General features: G+C 37.7%; 1 protein-coding gene across 1 annotated transcript in view; it reads left to right on the top strand.

Annotated features, from left to right (window-relative positions):
- The window catches only part of Kcnh5 (potassium voltage-gated channel subfamily H member 5), a 273,394-nt gene that overhangs the window by 65,106 nt on the left and 186,995 nt on the right, over window positions 1–21,293 (top strand). Inside the window, exon 7 of the mRNA XM_047541196.1 lies at window positions 15,075–15,501. Within this exon, the coding sequence (XP_047397152.1) occupies window positions 15,075–15,501 (427 nt within the window). The remainder of the gene's footprint in view (window positions 1–15,074; window positions 15,502–21,293) is intronic.

Here is a 21,293-nt window from a genome sequence, read left to right as displayed (position 1 = left end):
TTTGACTAATGTGTCATTTAGAAGCATGTTATTTAACCCCTAAATGTTGAGACTTTCCCAGATATTCTGTTATTGATTTCTGGTTTAACTCCATTGTGGTCTGAAAGCATGCATTACATGATTCCTATTCTTTTGAAAATAACTATTATAAGAATAACTAAATTATTCTTATAATAATTTAAAAAATGACCTTTTGTTGAGTATGGATTAGTGGTTTACTCATATTTCTTTCACCTTTTACTTCAAGTAAAGAATTGAAATCCAGCAAAGACCTTTAGACAACTAAAGGTTAGGCATTGTACTGACTTCTGGAGAAATCAAAGGCAGACCTTATGCTTCCACAAGTCAGACTCTGTATTTCTAACTCATGGTTTTGCAGTACCTACCATGATGCCTAGCACTCAACTGCCATTCTCTAAATATTCCTGTGGAAGTGAATGAGACCTTAAAGCTTATCAAATCTCCTAAATATACCTATTTCTTGTTAAGAATGGGAAACATAGGGCCAGAAGGAAATCTTTATAACCTAACCTTAGCTGTACTCCTAACTTCTCATGGATAAGAGGACTGCCCACATCTCCTCTCATAAGGTCCTTCCCATACATACTTTTATGCTCGTATGTAAGAAATATTCTAGTTAGATGGCTTGTTCTGCCATTTTTTCATATATGTTTAGTGATCACCCTAGGGTTTAGGTCCCTGTGCAGGGGCTTCCCACTAGGAATGCAAAACATTGTGAACAAACAAAAGTTGATCAAGACATAGTCTCTGGATAGAAACATACTTACCTTCTAGTTTAAGGGAAAAACTTGCTTACAAACTATTACTAGTATTAACAAAAGAGGGCTCAGAGTGAAGGTTGAGAAGAGGAAAAGTTTTGAAGAATGGGCAAGAATAAGCCTCAGATTCCAAATTGAAATATGGTGGTTATGATCTCAGCCTCTAACTTCTATTCCTGAGGGGGATTGGTGGTGGAGGATGTTATCACAGTTGGGTAATATGTAGATATTAATGATAGACATTCTTCTTATATTTGAAAAATCTAGTAATGTTGCAGAAACATATTCTTTTGTATGAATTTTCCACTGAGACAAAGCAGACTGTCTAACTGAGGGAATTAGCTCTGAGAGAATAGGAAATAACAAGCAATAAGGATAGTAATCAGGCTCTTTATTTGATTTTTTTTTTTATTTACCTAAGAAGAAATTTGTCTGTACTGATCTTCAGTCATGATGAATGCTTCCTATTAAGCATAGGGAGTGATTCTAAGAAGGCAAAGAATATTTAAATATGCATAAAGTCTGTATGCTTTAACTGTCTAAAATGTTTTCCTTTAACTGATTTTAGCTATAGGTTCTTTGTTGTTGTTGTTGTTGTTGTTGTTTTTTTGATAGTAATTATCTCCTCGTTTGGGAAGTCATAGTTTTGTTACTCTGTTGTGAAAGCAAATTCCGGTGGAATTCATCCCTACTTCATTTGCCCTAATTATAGGGTCTCATTTTATTCTGTGATATTACTTCTTTCACATAACACATGAAAACTCATGGGAATATGTTTATCTTTGTATTGGATTTTTTCATCTTACTATACATCATTGGTAAAAGGTTAATACACCATTTCCACCTCTGCATGTGAATTTGACATTTGGTCAATTGTCTTCTTTTATTACTCTGGGAAATGATGAAGGACATGTACCATCTACGTTTGTGCGCAATACAACTCATGTTAAAAGAAGACCCCTCATCAGTAAGTTGCATCTGGATGGTATGAAATTTTTACTGGACTATGTACATAACCTGATGAGGATACCAAAGCTTAAAGTTCCTTGACTGATGCAACTCTGAGCATATCCCATATAGCACTCTGAAACCTATGCCTGTACTATTCTTATTCAAGGTATTGGATTAGGTGGACTCTTTTGGCTTGAGTTTATCAAAGCTGCACCCCTAAACATAACCAGTATGACCTGTTAATAAGACAAAGCTGAGTTAAATTTATTGCTTAGCAAAGTAAGGGAGAATACTACCTCATAAAGGTTTGGCAATGCCTCCAAGTAGAAAAACAGGAACAGAATTTATAGAGAATTGCAAGTGGTCTTTAAATGGAAGGGAGAGGTTGGAGGAGTGGACTTCCTTAGGATTGGGGAAGGTTCATGGTATAATAGTCCAGGATTGGTGGAAACAGCAAGGTGAGGATTATTTAAATTTATTTATTTAGTTTTTGGTGCTGGGGATTGAATTCAAAACCTCAGGCATGCTAAACATGTGCTATTGCCACTGGGTTACAGACCCTGTCATAAGGTAAAGATTTTGAAGCAAAAAAAAAAAAAAAAAAATTTGAAGAATTTCTTAGTATAAGCTAGTATAAGCTTTCTGCGGATGTTTTCCACCAAAGAGTTAATGGGTTTTTGGGAAGTTCTGGTAATGAAAGGTAATGAAAAATCAGACCAGCACTTGAGCAGGAAATTTCTAGAAAAGTAAAGTCAGTCTAAGGGTAAAAGTCATGTTAATGTAGACAGTAAGGAATGGTTTCAGGACTGAGAGCAGGAAGGGAGTTGGACAATTTTAGGTCTCAAGCCTTTTAGTCATACTGGCTTTAGTCTCTTTCTCATTGGGATTGTCCCCAGGGCATGATGGGGCACAAGGAGCATAGCTCTGTGGACTGCTATACAGACTGCTAAGAGGTCAACTCTCACATAAGAGGTGCCTAATACTGCTGTACTGATAACCAGTGACTCCTGCCCTATATCCTTCTGAGTCTACTGATGAAAAGCAGGGTTTATGGGAGTCTTATGAGTCAGAATGTCCAAGTGGTCAGAATTGCAGACATAAATGTAAACCTTGCTATCAGATTTCTAGTGTACATTTTTCTTGAAGATGCTAAGTTTTTACCATGATTGTTTGTATTTAGGTCAGTGTGTTAAAAAAATATCAGCCATCATCAGTTGCTTTTACATTTGTACACAAGATTATCCTGGGTTAGGAAAGGCCTTACTCAGAAGTTTTTGTTCATAACTTTACAGATGTTGCAATTTGTCTTGGAGCCATCATTAACGAAGAGGTCTATATCACAGGAGCCTGGGCAACATTTAGTTTACTATAATAACACATTTTTAGACTAGTTGAATTTTATGCTCAATATGGTGCTGCTACACATCAAAAAAAGAACACTTCAGATCAATATCACTAATGAACATAGATATAAAACCATATTCAGAGGTACATCAAGAAGATAATACACTATGATCAAGTGGGTTTTATCCCAGGGATGCAAGGTTGCTTCAACATATGCAAACAGGAAATGTAGTTCACCACTTAAATAGAATTAAGAACAAGAATCACATGATCACCACAATAGATACAGAAAAGGCTTTCAATAAAATCCAGTACCCATTCGTGTTAATAATGCTAGAGAAACTAGGGATAGAAGGAAATTAAATCAATATTATAAAGGTTATGTATGAGAAACCCAAAGCCCACCTCTGAAAAGAGAAAAACTGAAAACAGTTCCTCTAAAATCAAGATAAGAATGTCTACTCTTATCACTCCTTTTCAATATAGATTTTGAAACTCTAGCCAGAGCAATAAGGCAAGAGAAGGAAATTAAAGGGATACCAATAGGAAAAGAAGAGCTCAAATTATTTCTGTTTACTGATGACATGGTCCTATATTTAGAAGACCTAAAACCTCCACCAGAAGAATTCTAGAGCTTATAAATGGATTCAGCAAAACAGCAGAATATTAGATCAACATACATAAATCAATCACATTTCTATAGTCCAATGATGAATCTGCTAAAAAGAAATTAGGAAAACTATTCCATTCATAATTACCTAATTAAAATACTTGGGAATTAATCTAATGAAAGATGTAAAGGACTTCTACAATAAAAACTACAGAACACTGAAGAAAGAAATTGCAGAAGACCATACAAGATGAAGAAACCTCTCATATTCTTGAATAGGCAGAATCAATATTATCAAAATGGCCATACTCCCCAAAATGTTACACAGATTCAATGTGATTCCCATCAAAATAGCAATGACATTTTTTACAGAACTAGAAAAAAATAGTCCGAAAATTCATATGGGAAAATCAGGGATCCAGAAGAACAATTTTAGAGAAGGAAAAGTTTATTTTGAGCTCAGAGTTTCAAAGGTCTCAGTCTATAGATGACTGACTGTTGCTTTGAGTCTGAGGTGAAGCTGAACATCATGGTGTAAAGATGTGGAGGAGGAAGGCAGCTCAGGACATGGAACCTCACCAAGGACAAAATACATACCCCAAAGCCACACCCCAGTAACCCACGTTCTTTAGCCACACTCTACCTGATTACCACCACCACTCAGTTAATCCATATCAGGGAATTAATATACTGACTGGGTTTAAAGTATCATAACCCAATCATTTTACCTCTAAAATTTCTTGCATTATCTCAAACATGAGCTTTTGGGGGACATCTCATATCAAAACCATAGGAGGATCCATATGTAGAAGAATAAACTAGATCCCTGCACAAAAGTCAAATCAAAGCGGATCAAAGATTTAGAAATTAGACCAGAAACTTTGCAAATGTTAGAAGAAAACATAGGCTCACACTCTAGCGTATGGTGCACACAACACCGATTTCCTTAATAATACCTCTAAAGCTCAAGAAATAAAACCAAGTGGAATGACATAAAATTAAAAAGTTTCTGCACAGAAAAGGAAATGATTAAGAGTATGAAGAGAGAACTTTCAGAATAAAAGAAAATCTTTGTCAGTCACTCTTCTGACAGGAGATTAATATGTAGAACATATAAAGAACTCAAAAACTCAAAAACCCTCAAAATCCTTTTAATACATAGGCAAAAGAACTAAACAGACAATTCTGAAAATGAAAACAAATGACCAACAAATACATGAAAAAATGTTCAATGTCTCTAGCAATCAGGGAAATACAAATAAAAACTTCCCAAATATTTCAACTCACCCCCGTCAGAATGGCAATTATCAAGAACATGAATGATAACAAATGCTGGTGAGGATGTGAAGAAAAGGTACATTCATACTTTGTTGGTGGGACTGCAAATTAGTACAACCACTTTGGAAAGCAGTATGGAGATTCCTCAAAAACCCAGGAATGGAACTATCATATGACCCCACTATCCCACTCCTTGATATTTATCTAGAAGAACCAAAATCAGCAGACTACAGTGATACAGGCACATCAATGTTTATAGCAACACAATTCACAATAGTCAAATTATGGACTCATCCCAGATGTCCATCAATAAATGAATGGGTTAAGAAAATGTGATATAAATATGCAAAGAAGTTTTACTCAGCCTTAAAGAAGAATGAAATTAAGGTATTCACTTGTAAACAGAACTGGAGAACATCATGCTAAGTGATATAAGCCAGGGAGCTTTAGCAGTAAGCTACATCCCCAGTCCCTTAATTTTTATTTTTGAGAAAGAGTCTCACTAAATTCTTAATTGTTGAGGCTGGTCTTGAACTTGCAATCCTCCTGCCTCAGCCTCCCAAGTTTCTGGGATTATAGGCATGTAAACTACATCCACCAGAATATGACATTTTTAAAGGAAGGAAGGAAATCCCTTATGAACAGACTGCACAGAGTGAGACTAGAGATGTAGGTAAAGACAGGTTGTTTTTAAGGACTTTGGACTTTATCCTATAGACCAGAAAGTTATCAAGGAAAGATTGAAAGCATCTCCCAACTGGGTTTACTTGTACATATTTCATCATATTTGGGGAGAAAAGTCAAGGCTTTAGGCAATATACTTCTTTATAAGTTGCATATTTTGGTCAAACTTTTTATTTACCATAGGCCCACTGTGTAGAGGGAAGAGAGGGGTGGGAGGGATGGGGGAGGGAAGGAAAAAATAACAGAATGAATCAAATACTATTACCCTATGTGAATGTATGATTGCACAAATGATATGCCTTTACTTCATGTACAAACCGAAAAACAATATGTATCCCATTAGTGTACAATAAAAATAAATTTTAAAAAAGTCTCTTCCACAGCAAGAAGCATTTAGAAATTTAGTACATTATGATTATTGCTAAAATCAATGCCTATTCTTTATATCTGTCCTATCTATTTATCTATCTAGACATGTCACTATAACTCAGGAAGGATATAAATTGGCTAAAACAGGTGTTGTGCACAAATTATTTAAATTCAGATCCTTTGCTGAAGGATGCTAGCTAATGCTTGGAGTAATTAGAATTATTTCCCTATGGAGCTCTTGGTAGAATAAGTTGGAAAAGTGAGCTCTGAATAGGAAAGAAGCAAGAGAATTTGTTATCTAGGTTAGAGGTTCAGGTAACAAATGTAGATTGCAGTTTTCTTTCAGTCTTTAAATTGCAATCTACAAAAGGAAATGGAAATGGACTATGTAGTCATTCATGTGTAAAACCTATTTAGAAAAAGAACCCAATGATTATGAAACAGATCTTATTATTGTTTTGTGGTTTCTATCCAGTTGCCTGATGTGGTCTACTCACGAAGATTAAACGACTCTTAATTATTTATTACAGTAGCATTGATGAAGGAGTCAAAAGTGACTGTGAGAGCTTTATGTATTGATTATTTTATTCTTTAATTAGTGTACTCATTCTTTCGGTAAACATTTGAGTGCCAACTATGTGTCAGAGAGTGCTAGAGAATGTGCTGGGGATAGAAGAATGGTTGAAATACGATGTGCCTGCAAATCACAAAGAGACAATGTGAAGGGAGTGTTCATGGTCTTTTGAGATTACATAATGAAATGACCTGATCTAGATTAGAAAGGGAAGGTTCCCTGAGGGGGTGATGACTGTGTTGAAATCTAAAGTATTAAGAGAATCAAGTAAGATAAAGGCAGGGGCAAGAAAGAGTTGTCGAATATCCTATTCAGAATGGATAGCATTTTTGTGTGTGTGTGATGCTGGAATTGAACCCTCGGTCACAGGTGTGCTAGTAAATGCTCTGCCAGAGTCATACCCCCAGCCAAAGGTTCCTGCCTTTGGTGGAGCATGGCATATTCAAAGAATTGGAAGTTGGATGCAGAGTGGGCAGAAGAGTGGTGAAGGACAGAAGCTCTTGTGATAAGCATGGCCAAACTGTGGAAGTCTGTGTAAACCAAGCTAGATTTTAGAACAATGGAAAGCTATCATATGATTTTAAAATGAGAGTGTTCCTGAAAAGCTAACTATTTTGTAGTGTTCAGACAGATTGAATGGGATCAAATGAACACCTTGGAAACAGGAAATTTTCTTACATATAGGTCATAGATGCTCACAGCATGATCTAAGGTGTTGACAGGGGAGATGGAGAAGTTAAAATTATTAAGATTTAAAGATAGATTAGGAGTCGGGATGTCAGAGAAGGGATGACGAGGATACCTCTTGGTTTCTGATTTGCTTAAACAGATAACTGATTGACAGAGTGCCAGCACCCCAACAAAGCAAGGTTCCTGCTCAGAAGGTGTGAGCCACCTGAGAAAATGAAAAGTCTGAAATAATCAGTAAAAGATTAGAGACAAAGCCAAAGGTTAGATTTAATAAGCAGAGCTCCTGATCGGCCTTCCAGTCTTGATAGGAACTAGAACTGAACAACTGATAAAGGTCCCAATTCTTTTTTTTTTTTTGGTCTACCGTTATCATTTACTGCTTTTCTCCCATAGAAGGCAAATTAATTTTTTTTTTTTCAAAAGCACAGTGAGACCATTTAGATGTATTGCTCTCAACTAGAATTCAACAAGCCCAAGTCTCAAACTCAAACATTTGATCATCCTTTTTCTGTTTCTAAAACAAGGGTGAGAAGAAGGCAGTAAAGGAATGTTGGTTGAATTATTGACCTGTTATTATTAGTGATGATCAATTGTGGGAATTGATTTGTATTTTGGATTATTTTATCATTCCAAGGTATTATTTTTGTGCCAGTAACATCTCATATATTTTTATTGTATGAATCCACAAAAATGACTGAAAGAGTTAATAGCACAGAGAAGTCTGCTGGGTATTGTTCCTTATGCTACAGTGGCCTGGAGGACTTGCCAAGTAAGGAAATTGGCTAGGAAGGTGGAAGGCTGATGACTGAAAGTTCCCCATTAACCCTGCTGTGTTCTATTATGCATTTGATGTGTTTGGTATTCTCTTCCATGAGAGAAACCCCAGGGATTCGTGTACTAAGAGCTCAGAGGTTAGGAAGAGGCAGAGAGCCACTGGAGTGCAGAGGAGGGCACAGAGGGATTGGAAAGTTTAGAGTGAAATGATGCAGAAAATGAATGAACAGAGAAGATGGGTGGAAGGTAGAGAATCAAGCAATTGTTATCAAAAGGGAGAAGTACAGAAGGAGGGCATTTTTTGAGGATCAAAACTACATGAGTGAAATTAAAATTGCCACAATGAATTAAATAAAATTTGTGGTTTGATGAGGTTATGTGAATCATTAAATAAGGAAAAATCTCTTATTTTGTATATTATGTTGGATATGACCTCCTAATCATATTATGAGTAAGAAATCATTAATCTGAATCATGTACTGTGGTGAAATGTTAACCTGACAACAGAGAAGTGACTATTGGGTCTTCCTTAACCTTTAAAAAAAATATTTAAATGTGATACACTTAAAAGAAGAGTACACCAATCTTAAGTGTAAAGCTCAAAGAATTTTCACAAAACAAACACAACTATTAATTAGTAGCCACCTTAGGAAATAGAATATTACTGGGACCCACAGACCTTTCTCTTCTTCTTGGTAAAGTCCTTTCCCCAGGAGGAAGTATTATTCTTACTTCTAACCCCACACAGAAGTTCTACCTCTTTTTTGAATTTGTCATAAGTGGAATCATACAATATGTGCTCTTTTGTGTCTTTTGTTTGCTCAACATGATTTTTTTAGACTTATTATTGTATTTAATTCTAGTCTGTTCATACTAAACTTTGAGATAGTATTCCTTTGAGTAAATGCACTATAACTTATTTATCCATTCTACCGGAGATGGAAATTTGGATTGCTTCAAGTTTTCGGTATTCTACCACATTTTAAAAATCAAATTGTTTCATTTTGTGTTTTGATTCTTAATGAGGACATTAAATTCTTTTTTTTTTTTTTTTTTGTGGGGGATGGACCAGGTATTGAACTCAGTAGCAATTGACCCCTGAGTCACATCCCCAGCCCTATTTTTTAAAAAATTTTATTTAGAGACAGGGTCTCACTGAGTTGCTTAGTAACTCCCTTTTGCTGGGCTAGCTTTGAACTCTCGATCCTTCTGCCTCAGCCTCCTGAGCTGCTGGGATTACAGGTGTGCGCCACCTTACCTGGCTGTTTTGATACAAAGTAATGAAAATCGAGACTTTCCTAATAAAGTAAACTTTGTTATTTGTGTATATCGTTACTTTTGAAATACAGTTTCTGATTTGGTAAAAAGATGAAGGGAACACTATGGACAATTTGTGGTTATGTTGGGAGCAAAATGGAGTTGGTTGGACTGTTGTACTACTACTATGCAGAGGTACAGTGGAAAGTGACCTAGCAGTGAGGCAGAGATAGGATGTGGGCACTGAAAGACTGCAAAAGAGATCATACTTAATTTTATATTCATGATGAGGCCTTGGAAGATGTGCTCAGTGATCATCTTTTAGAAGATTAATATTGCAGTGATTATGTAGGTTAGATTGGGGTTAGGGCAGGAAGAACTGCATAGCTGCTGGTTACTGTAGAAAATGCACTAAGAATCTGGAGGACTGGGTCTGAGTGACACTTCCATTCCTTGCTGATTATTACTTTGGATGAGTTGCTTTCCCTTTCTGAGCTTCACTGTCCTCATATGAATAATGAAGATAGGAATCCTATTATTCTGTGAGTTGCTTCATGTTAGAGAACTGCAGGCTACATGGAATTGTAGGGCCACCATAGACACCTTCTGGAGACTCCTGTTGTGACTGAGTGGTGAGAGAAGCGGGGCTTAGTCACTTAATCTCCTTCATTCATTCGTGTAGGGAATGACCCATGGTTAAGCCAGTATTATAAGCTTTAGGTATAGTGAGTTTCAGAGTGATAGAGATTCTGCCTGTATTTGAATCTTGGATCTTCCTTACACTAGCTACATGAGCTTAGTAGAATAGTTCAATTTTCTGGGCCATGTTTTCCTAACATTCATCATGGAAAGTAGTTATGAAGGTTAAATGAGTTGATCCATGGAAATCACTTTGGACTATAAATACTCAATGTTATTATCACCTTGTCTGACTTTTCCAAGTAGCAATGAATGATCTAGCTTTTTTGGTTGGTTAACTGCATGGAACTGTATGGCACAGGTTTGTCAAAATCTCAACTGTATCCCTCTCTCCCTTCAGCTCCAACTATGAGCCAGGTTACTCACATTAGGATTATATAGAATGGACTCAACATTCATGCCCTTTGTATCTGAATAAAGATAGGCCTTTCCCCATTCTCCTTTTTTCCAGTTTCTTCCACATTTCCTGATATAGTATGGCTTTTTGGGGGGCAGTTATCTGATAGATGTATGCAATATATCTCTTACACATGTGGCCTGGTCAGTGGAGAGACTACACAGAATTTCTTCTTCATACCCAATGCTATACTCTGTTAGTATAACCCAAAGTTACACTGACCATTTCCTTTCGACATTATACTATTAAGTCACATTGAGGTCATTATTGGTCATTATTGATCAAATTCCCAATTCACCCCTGAATTTGCTTGTGTTGCAGACGTTACTCTCTCACTCATTGACTACTTAATCTAGTTCCACATACCAGTGTTATAATTGATATTAGATAAACTTCTCAAGGAGTTTAGAATTTCCTGGGGTGTCATGCATGCGAATAGGCTTGTGATAAAGCACGATAGTGATCATTGTTGTAATAGAGGTGTGCAAAGTGTGTGTAACACAAAGAAAGGACACCCAGTTCTCACAGTGAGACCAGAGGATGGGGATAAGCTTATGGAGGAGATGGTGTTTGTCATCACTGTAAGTAAGATCTGAGCCACCAAGAAAGTGGGAGGGAAGGGTGCTTTAAGCAGAGGGAATTATTCTGTCCAGCGGAACTGGCACGGAGAAAGGAGACACCACCAATCTTTAGTTGACCAGATTTATTGCGTCCTCCCTGTTTTTCTGCCTCCTTTGTTCTCCCACTATCCCCCTTCTTCTACCCTCTCCCTCTCTCCTCCCCAGGCTCCTAGCTTATCAGCCAATTATAGCAAAGCTTTCTCTCACGCAGGAGAGCATGCAGAGGAATGTCAGCATAGCACTATATGAATCACGAGCTGTCCATGCGCGGCATGATATTAGATAGCCAATCCTAGAGCCTGGTGTCAACACATCATAAGTCTCTAAGGAACTAGTAGGCAAGCAACCTTTTTGGGTACTTCCTTATTTTGGTACCCAGTGCCCTTTGGCTCATTGCCAGGCACCATCTTGTCCAAGACGGCCCTCAACAGGGAATGACCTGTACTGCAGCATGGGTCTTCTGTGAACTCTGCATAACTGAGCCTGGCAGCACCATTGCAAGCACAGAGGAACTGGTGGGGGAGATACTGGCCATGTGGGCAAGCACTAGGCCCTGATGGACTTTGCTTGTCATAGCAGGGAATTCCCATTTAATCCCATAAGCAGTGAGCTAATATGAAAAGATTTTAGCTCAGAGAGGGACATCATTAGATGGATATACATAAAAAAAATTCTGGATTGATAGCCTGTGTGATCAGTAGAGAGAACAGAGGGTGGCTCATGCAGAGGTTATTCCCATCACACAAATGAGAAAAGAACAATGAAATTGTGACCAAGGAAAGGCTGTAGGAACAGAAAGTAAGGAACATTTTTGAGAGACTCATTAAATACATTTTGAGCACTTAGGCCCTTGCAGTGAGATTGTCAGGACTTGAAAACCAGCTGAATGTGGCAGCAGAAAGGAGATATTGAGACTCAGCTTCAGGTCTGAGCATCTGGGTGAATAATGATGTCACTACCCAGATAAAGAACCCAGGTGGTAGAAGTAAAGATTCCCTTTGGGACCTATTATCTTTTGGATGTCTATGGGACATCCATGTGGAGATGTGCAGCAGGCATTTGGCTTATGTGTAAGTAACTCAGGACTGAGTACTTTTTGTGCTGACAAGTGAACCTGTGAATCATCCCTATGGAGAAGACGGTTGAAACTTGAATATGCAATAGGTGAAACAGAAGAGGGTTGAGGCAATTGTGATGAGAACCCTAAGCCATAATAGAAGCATGGAGATGGTAGTCTAGAAAATTATTTTGGGGAATTGGTTAACAACCAGTTGGGAATTGGTTAAAAACCAGGAGAAAGGGTTGTCATAGAATCTATGCAAAAAGAATTTATGATGCTCACAAAATATTTTGTATTAAATAGAAGGAAGAACAAAGACCCGTAGAGTAGAGGAAGGGGAGGGAAAGTGGAAGTACTGGAGGTCAGAATGGAGCAAATTATATTGTATGCGTATATGAATATGTCAAAAGGAACCCCAGTCTTGTATAACTGTAATGCACTAATAAAAGCATTGAAACAGTATTTTGTATATTTAAGTAGTGTAGATGTGGATATAGAAAATGTGCTTCTTAGTGAGTGACCTCTGGTACAGGTCCCTTCAGAGTAGACCACCTCCTCCTGGAGAAATCTGCCTACTCAAGAACAGAGGAATGTGTCCTTCCATCCTTTGAGCTTAATTCTAGTAGATTCTGATTCTTCACAGTCTAGTTGTGGCTGTTTTTAGTTCAAATAGGGTGAAGATTTCTTTTGTTTTTCCTTCCTTTTGTTTTTATAGAGAGCAATTCAGGTAGAAATGATTTTTCTATTCAGTATTTAAACAGAAATTCCATAGTTCCTTTAAAAACTCAAGCTACCTAGAAAAAATAGTATTTACAGCAGTGTTATTTTTATTTTTAAATTGAACTCTGAGTTTTTCATGCATTTTGATTATGGGTTCCTTTAGAACCAAAGCAAGATATATTTATCTTAATGTCCCCAGGGCTCAACTAGACACCCAGCCTACAGAAATGCTCAACAAACACTTATTTTTGTCTTTCATGTTCGTGATTACATAGGCCCATTTTAGAGAGCTTCTAAGCTGTCTCGAATCTTCTTACCCTGCAGCATCTCCTCACTGAATTATACTAATTTGTCTTCCAAATTTTATCGATCCTACTCCTTTTAACTACCTAAAGTTCAATATCTTTTTCCCTCTCCAAGTGTTCAAGTGAAATGAGAGTTTATCTTAAGGCTTACGTATGACACAACATTTGAGAGCTCAGCTGAAACAGAGGCATGACTGAGGAAATCCAGGTTGAGACAGAAAACCGGGAGACGGATGCTGCTGCCTCTTCATTTCTTGGAGCTCTCCTGTTCTCCTTTTCTGTGTTCTCTCTTTTTCTCACACTCTGAAATTCTTATGGTACATTTCAAATCTATACTATATTACAGGGGATGGAATACAAGCCATATGTGTTCTTTGGTTATGGGTTCCTTTAGAACCAAAGCAAGATATATTTATCTTAATGTCCCCAGGGCTCAACTAGACACCCCACTTAACTATCGAGAACTTACCACTGCATGAAGAGGAGCCTTGTTGATGTCAGTCCTTTCCACTCCATCAACCAATCCTTCTGCGTTAGTCAGAATTAAACTCCACCCTCTGGGAGACAGAATTAGCAGTAGAAAGGCATGGCCCTGATTTGAATTGTAGGTGATGAGCAGATGAGAGGCTACCCAGGTCACTGCTCTGACCTCCCCGTCCTCCTGTTTTGTGATCTGTATCAGGGATGCGTTTATCCTGACATCCCCCATCCCAGGTCTGTTATATGTTAAAAACAAAACAAAACAACAAAACTTTGTTACTGTCTTAGTCAGCTTTTAGATGCAGTGGCTAAAGACCTAAACAGAACAGTTGTAAAGGAGAAAAAGTTTATTTGAGGGCCCAGGGTTTTGGAGGTCTCAGTCCATAGACAGCTGGCTCCATTTCTCGGGGCGGGAGGTGAGGCAGAACAACATGGTGGAAGTGTGGCTAGGGAAGCGGCTCACATGATGATCAGGAAGCAGAGAGAGGGGGAGACACTCCACTCACCGAATACAAAATATATACCCCAGTGGCATGTCCCTGGGGACCCACTTCCTCCAGCCACACCCTACGCCTACAATTAACACTGTTAATCCCATGAGGGGACTCAATTCACTGATTAGGTTAAGGTTCTCATAGCCCAATCATTTTTCCTTTGCTTTGTTTCACACACGAGCTTTTGGGGGATATCTAATATCTAAACCATAATAGTTACTCTTTTTTTAAGACCTTTGCTGATGTCAGAAGGCTTATGCTTTTTTTTTTTTTTTCATTTGTGTAATGCTTTATTTGGTACATTAAGTTTTCCAAGGACTATGGTTTTTTTTGCTGCTCTTCCATTTTGGTATTCTTTTCTATAACTATTGCTAGAGGATGATAGGAATTAGCAGGCTGTGTACCCATCCTAAGTTCAGCGGTGTTCACTTTTCCAGAACTCTACAGATTTAGTGTTTATCATGACTGGCAGGAAGCAGTAGGACTCACAATGGTATTTGCTCATTCCTCCCGTGTACACAGAAGTATTTCTTGTTGTTTACTAGTAAGATTGGGTTTCCCTTTTTCAAAAATTCTGTTGTTCACAGCTATTATGAAATAAGGAAAAAAAATAACCCTTTTAGAGTAGAGTTAAGCCTTATAGGAATAAAAGGTCTGAATTTACCAACCCTATTTCTACATTCTGTATATGGTGTATTTGAACATTTTTCTTTTTTGTTATTTTAAACTCCATATATGAATATAAATTGGGGTTCTTTAGCTAATGGGACATTGTTTATCTGGTGATATTTAAAAAGTTGTATTTCTGATTGTGGTGTAATTTGCACTTCTTAAAGATGTTTATCTTTTGACCTTTTTTGTTTGTTTACTTAAAAATCATAGCTCTGTCCTGGATGTTCTTAGATCAAGTTCATGAAAGTGACCCATTACATCGTTTCCCCAGCTCGTTGTTTTCTGAAATGCGCTCTCATTTCTTATCTCTTGTTCAGGGAATCAGCAGCCTCTTCAGTTCTTTGAAAGTGGTGCGCCTTTTACGGCTGGGCCGCGTGGCCAGAAAACTGGACCATTACCTCGAGTATGGGGCGGCGGTCCTCGTGCTCCTGGTGTGTGTGTTCGGACTTGTCGCCCACTGGCTGGCCTGCATATGGTATAGCATTGGCGACTACGAGGTCATCGACGAAGTCACCAACACCATCCAAATAGACAGTTGGCTCTACCAACTGGCCTTGAGCATCGGGACCCCCTACCGGTACAATACCAGCGCAGGGATATGGGAAGGAGGACCCAGCAAAGATTCACTCTACGTGTCCTCTCTCTACTTTACCATGACAAGCCTTACAACCATAGGATTTGGAAACATAGCTCCTACCACGGACGTGGAGAAGATGTTTTCAGTGGCCATGATGATGGTTGGCTGTGAGTATCTCGGTTTTTGTATTAAAAAAAAAAAAACAAAAAACGATCCATATTGACAGTTTCCTGGCCCCAGTCTCTGATGGGATTAAAATGAACTCCTTTGTCTTCAGAAGGGTGTTTTGATTGATATAATTTGCAATTAGTTTAATTTTATGTGGTCTTAGAAAAAAAATGTGAAATAACTTATTTTACTCTTTAGAATGTATTAACAGGTGTAAAACAGTATCAGGTAGATGGTGCGAAATTCAGAATGATTTAATTCTTTTTTTTTATGAGAGAGAATAATTTAATTCTATTCATAGTGGTCTACCTGACAAAGGTCTCTTGATGGAACCAGAACCAGCATCTAGTCAGGTGGCATCTGGCACATTCTGGAGGTTTTGTTGGCAGTACATTCAGCACTGAAAAAGCAAACCGGATCTGATGTAAGATACACAGTTTAGAAAATATTTTAGTTTGTGAATTGAAGTCAACCCCAGGATACAGTTTTGTTTCTACAATTAAAACTAGTTCAAAAAAGTTATATTAGTTTCTGTATTTAGAAACTCTAGGCTTATAACATTATGTGTTGAATATATGACTGAGAGAATGGAAGAATTAGTAAATAAGCCCACCCAGTGATGGAAAGTATCTAGAATTTAGGTCGCATGCCTGACTATGCAATGTTGATCCTATTCTTGGAAATGGAATGCCCTTTATAGAAGCCAAAGTCTCTACATTTGAATTGAGACTGGATGACATTAGAAGACCAGACTATTAAGGAAATACAAACCCAAGAAGCTGTTCTGAAAGCTCTTCAGGGAGATTTCACCACCATCTATGCCTTCAAATTCACTTAGATGATTTAGGCTAGTCTAGTTTTGATGCCAGGGACCTGTTGCACTGAAGGTGTGAATAGCATTATTAGAGCATGGCCATTGTCTTTGGTCTAAGCCATCTGTTTTTGAGATTGTACATCAGAGAGGCTTAAATTTTGATAGGAAAGATGTTAAGAGTCCCAGGGTGATGGTTGACCTCTGAAAGTTGAGTGGCTTGGGTCTCAGCAGGTAGCTTTCACAGTTCAGAGGTCTGAGATCTGTTGGAGCACCAGTGTGAGCCGCTGTCTGCCTCCCATCACCCTCGCCCTCCTGTGTCCAGACACAGAAGCAAGAATGCACAGGTTCTATTTGCAGGTGGAAGCTGGCAGTTAAGGGGAGAGTGAGCATTCCAAGTGTTATTTTGTTCCAGAGGCTTTCAGAAGGAAATGTTTTAATATACACAGAAACCCTGGTGATTAATTCAGCTGATACCAACATATCCAGAGATATATTGGCAAAAATGTGCTTTATAAATTGTGAAGATGATACTTTGTTGGCTATAATACTTAACAACTATCTACTATTAATGTTTGTGTTTTGCCTTGCATGTGGGCATAGTTAGGTTTTTAAGTAAAGATTTTCTATTTTGAAGTATAGATTCACTTGAAGTTGCAGAGATAGTACAGAAAGGGCCTTTGTCTCCTTCCCCTGGTTTCTTCCATCTTTTATGACTATAGCACAATATCAAAATTGACATCAGTACAATATATGTATATAGCTCTGTGTTGTTTTTGCACATGTGTAGATTCCTGAATTGCCACTGCAGCCAAGATATACAAAACTGTCCCATCACCACAAAGATCTCCATCATGTCATCTACCCCTTCCCTCTATCATTTCAGGTCCCTAACCATCTATCTATAATTTTGTGATTTTGAGAATGTTATATTAATGGAATCATATAAAATGTGATTTTTTAAAAAATGAACTCCCTCCACTCAGCAAAAAGCTATTGCAATCCATCTACACTGAATGTATCAGTAACCTGTTTCTTTTTACTTCTGTGTAGTATTTTATGGTTTGGGTATATCACTATTGAACCACTCATCTATTGAAGGACATTTTGTTCATTTCCATTTTTGGACCATTACAAAGAAAACTGCTATGACCATTCATGTATAGTTTTTTAAAATTATTTATTTTTTAGTTGTAGTTGGACACAATGCCTTTAGTTTATTTATTTATTTTTATATGGTGCTGAGGATGGAACCCAGTGCCTCTCATGTGTGAGGCAAGTGCTTTAACCACTGAGCCACAACCCCAGCCCCTCATGTATAGGTTTTTATAATCTCATAATTCTCTAGAATAAATGCCCATGAATATAATTAAGTATTTACTTATTTTCTGAAGAAATGACCAAACTATATTTTGAAGAATGGATGTCCTAGCATAGTTTCTCATAAGAGAATGAGGGGGAAATAAAAATCTTTGTAGAGTTGAAAGGACACCATACACTTTCTTTCACAGGCTCCAGAGTTGGGAATCATCCAAGATTTGCTTTTTTCACGTGTTACATCCATTCTAAACAAAGCCCTTTGGTTTGACCTGCAAAATACATTGGATTGTTTCTCTGTGCTTCCTTAGCTTACCACCCAAGGTCAGTGCACTGTCCTTGCTGGTCTGAACTTTTGAAGCTACCTCCTGTATGTGTTCCTTCTGTTTCTATTCTTGCCCCACAATCTCTCCCTAGAAGCCAGAGTGTTCCTTTTAAAGTAAATAAAGTCACGCTGTTCCCCTGCTCAAATCTCTCCAGTGTACATAAAATAAAACCCAGAGTCCCTGTTTCATCTTTCCAGGCCTTTCTGATGAGGGCCTGGCCTGCTTTAGCCACTTGACTTCCTACTAGTCTGCTTTGGCCTGTTTTCCTAAATCCATGCTAGCTACCTTGTTGTCTGCGAATTCATCAAGCTCAGTCCGGCGTTGGTGTCTTTACACTTGCTTTCCCACTGCTCATAAACACTCCTTTCCTTTCCCCCAATTTCAGGCACCTTTTCAGAAATTCCTCCCAAAGCTAACTTACTTACTTTAAAAACCATCCCAGTTCCAATCACCGCTATTCTACTTTTTACCCCTTTTTTTCACTATTCCTATCAAGAACTGGAGTTATGTATACCCTGTTTTTCTTTTCCATAAGAAAGAAAACTCCACACAAGCGGGACCTTTGGTTGTCTTTTCCTACTTCTCTATCCCCAACATTTCAAGTGTGAACAGCTTCACTCTCAGTCTCCATTTGTCATATGAATGAAATAAGTTGTCCCGGATAGTCATGATGAGGATCTCTTGTCCTTGCATCCACCCCAGTTAGGTGTCTGAGGAAGTACCTGCCAGGAAATTTTAGATTCTCATAGTCTGACCTCAGTTCTTTTGTGAGAGCCCTTGTGTGATCACCTGTATTATCTTCCTTTGGGAGTGCACTATTTCCTTCCACGGGATTGCCCAGTCCCAAGTCTTTCAGTTGGCCTATTAATATAATTTCCAAGAAGCTAGTCAATGGAAATAGCAACAGTCCTTTCTCCCATCACTTTTTATTATCTAGCTTCATAATCTACCTATGTTGAAATTTTTATATAGATTCAGTTGAATTTTCAAAACTTCATTTGGTTCAGTGTTGGTTCTATTTCTTGCCTACTTCATGAATGGGCAGTTATACTTGCTAAATATTAATTTCTTAGCTGGGCAGCCCAGTGTACACTGATAATCCCAGCAACTCAGAAGACTGAGGCAGGAGGACTGCAAGTTCAAGGCCAGCCTCAGCAATTTAGGGAGACCCTGTTTCATAAATGACAAAAACAAACATATAAACCCCAAACTGAAAAGAACTGGGAATGTAGCTCAGTGTAAAGCACCTCTGGATTCAATCCCCAGTACCAGAAAAGAAAAATTCTCTCATTTTCTGAAGTTCCTGTCTTGATTTCAAAATGAAAATTAGTTTTAAACCTGATTATTTCTTCTCCAAGTTTCTGTGTCTCCTTTCAATGCCCAAGTGGCAGTTTTCTGCTTATATTCTGATATATTCTTGCCTATTGACTTTGGTTTTCCTTTTTTTTTTGCCTCTGAATAAGTCCAGTTTCTGTAGCCAGAGGGTTCTAGGGAGATGCTTTTGAATTTCCTTCTTGGTTTGTGGGTTCTTGATAATTTCATGGCATATTTCCCTTAAAATAAACAGAGATTATAGAACTCTGTCTAGATTTATGAAGCATTATAGTAACTTTGAATAATTCTGAAATTTATTAGACACACATGTACAGAATATCAGCCAAATGTGCATATTGTAGCTGTTTGTAATTTTAATATCTTTTTTTCCCCTCATAATAATGCCAAGGACAACAAACAAAAACAGAACACCAATATTCTCACAACCCAATATGTGCTGTCGCCAGAGCCAGGACTTCAAGGTGTGTGTGTATGTTGAGGAAGGAGCGGGTAGGAAACAGAAGGCTCATTTGTGCTGGAAATCCAGTCACTGTGTGCTGGCCGCCTGAGAAACCCCACTTGAGACCTTATAACTCAATAACTGTGAAAAACCTTTTGACAAAAAGTTGATGGACATACCAACTACTCATATTCTGTGGAGAAAAATCATTAAATGATAGGCTCTTTTTCTGGAGAATCCCATCTGAAATTGTTCATACCTTCCAGCAAAATTCAGAAATTTCAGTGGCAGCAAATCCAGTTTCTAAGTCCCTTTGTAAGCCCTCCTGTTTGTTTGATGGCCTTTTCTTTTCTGCCACCTCATGCTAAATCACATGTGGACTCTGTTTAGTCTCAGAGTTCTTTGTGTTGATATCAGACAAATCTTCAGAAAAATTTATGACTGTGTCCTATCCCAATCCCTATCTCCTGGGGTTCCCTCCGGATCCCTCCTGTGTCAGCTGGATCTGGGGATATTTCTGTCACTTGCTACCTAGGGATTTCTTAGTCTGAAATCCTTTGTTCCTATGCTTTCCCAATGTGGAGGATCCTTTTGTTCAGATTGGTTCTTCTCAACATGCCTCTGCCACCATACAGCCTTCGCAGATTCATCTTTCCCTAGTGACCTCCGCCACCTAAGGACTAACCTTTGCCCTTACCCATCATCAAGTCCTCCCCATTCTTCTGCATCTGTCCATTCATCAGTGAACCTGACTTTTTCGCTGACTCATGAAATTCACACCAAAGGTTTTCAGTGAAACAGAATATTTTTGCAGTGTAGTTCTGCAGCAGTTGTGGAAAATAACAGGTTTATTTATTTTTTTAGATCAAGATGTGGTTAATCTCTTTGCTAATTTGCTCAGTAAATACTTAATGATGCCTTCGTGAAATGTTTTCTAATCCATTTCATTTACATAATCTTATTATTGAGCCCCTAATAATTTTCCATTTTCCAAAGATTAGCAGACTGACTAATTCCTCTGCTATTCAGAAAGCACCTTAGTACACTGATAATTTGTTTTGATAGTTATAAAACAAAGGAATACAAGTATGGAATTTTTCTAATATGATTAGCCTCTTGTCTTAATGTATTTTTATGAATCCTTTTCTAAAGGTTCATTGAGAAAGCAATTACTCAGTTCCTTCTTTATTACTGAATCATCACACTCCTTTTATTTTAGTTGAATCTAACCATCATAAAGAACTTGATGTTTGCATATTTCTTTATAATTTTATTAAAAGAAACATACAATAAAAATATGTTGTGGTTAACTTTTTTCCATAAATAATTTAGTGTTCAAATAAATCCGTATCTCCTCATAAGCATATATGTATTTGTTTGAATATACTATTAAATATATTATTAATATATGTAGACAGCATATGTCAATGTTGAGCTTCAAGTATTTATTTTGGTTAAATGCAACTCTTTCTCTTGTTGCTTGCTTAAGTTCTAAATGGAGGCAACCTAACACACATAGTATATGACACTCAGTCTATGATGTGGGTTCTGTGTTTCTACACA

Source organism: Sciurus carolinensis, chromosome 2 (assembly GCF_902686445.1).
Source record: "Sciurus carolinensis chromosome 2, mSciCar1.2, whole genome shotgun sequence".
Lineage (NCBI taxonomy): Eukaryota > Metazoa > Chordata > Mammalia > Rodentia > Sciuridae > Sciurus > Sciurus carolinensis.
Note: the sequence above shows the minus strand (reverse complement) of the source record. Positions and strands in the feature narration are given on the sequence as shown.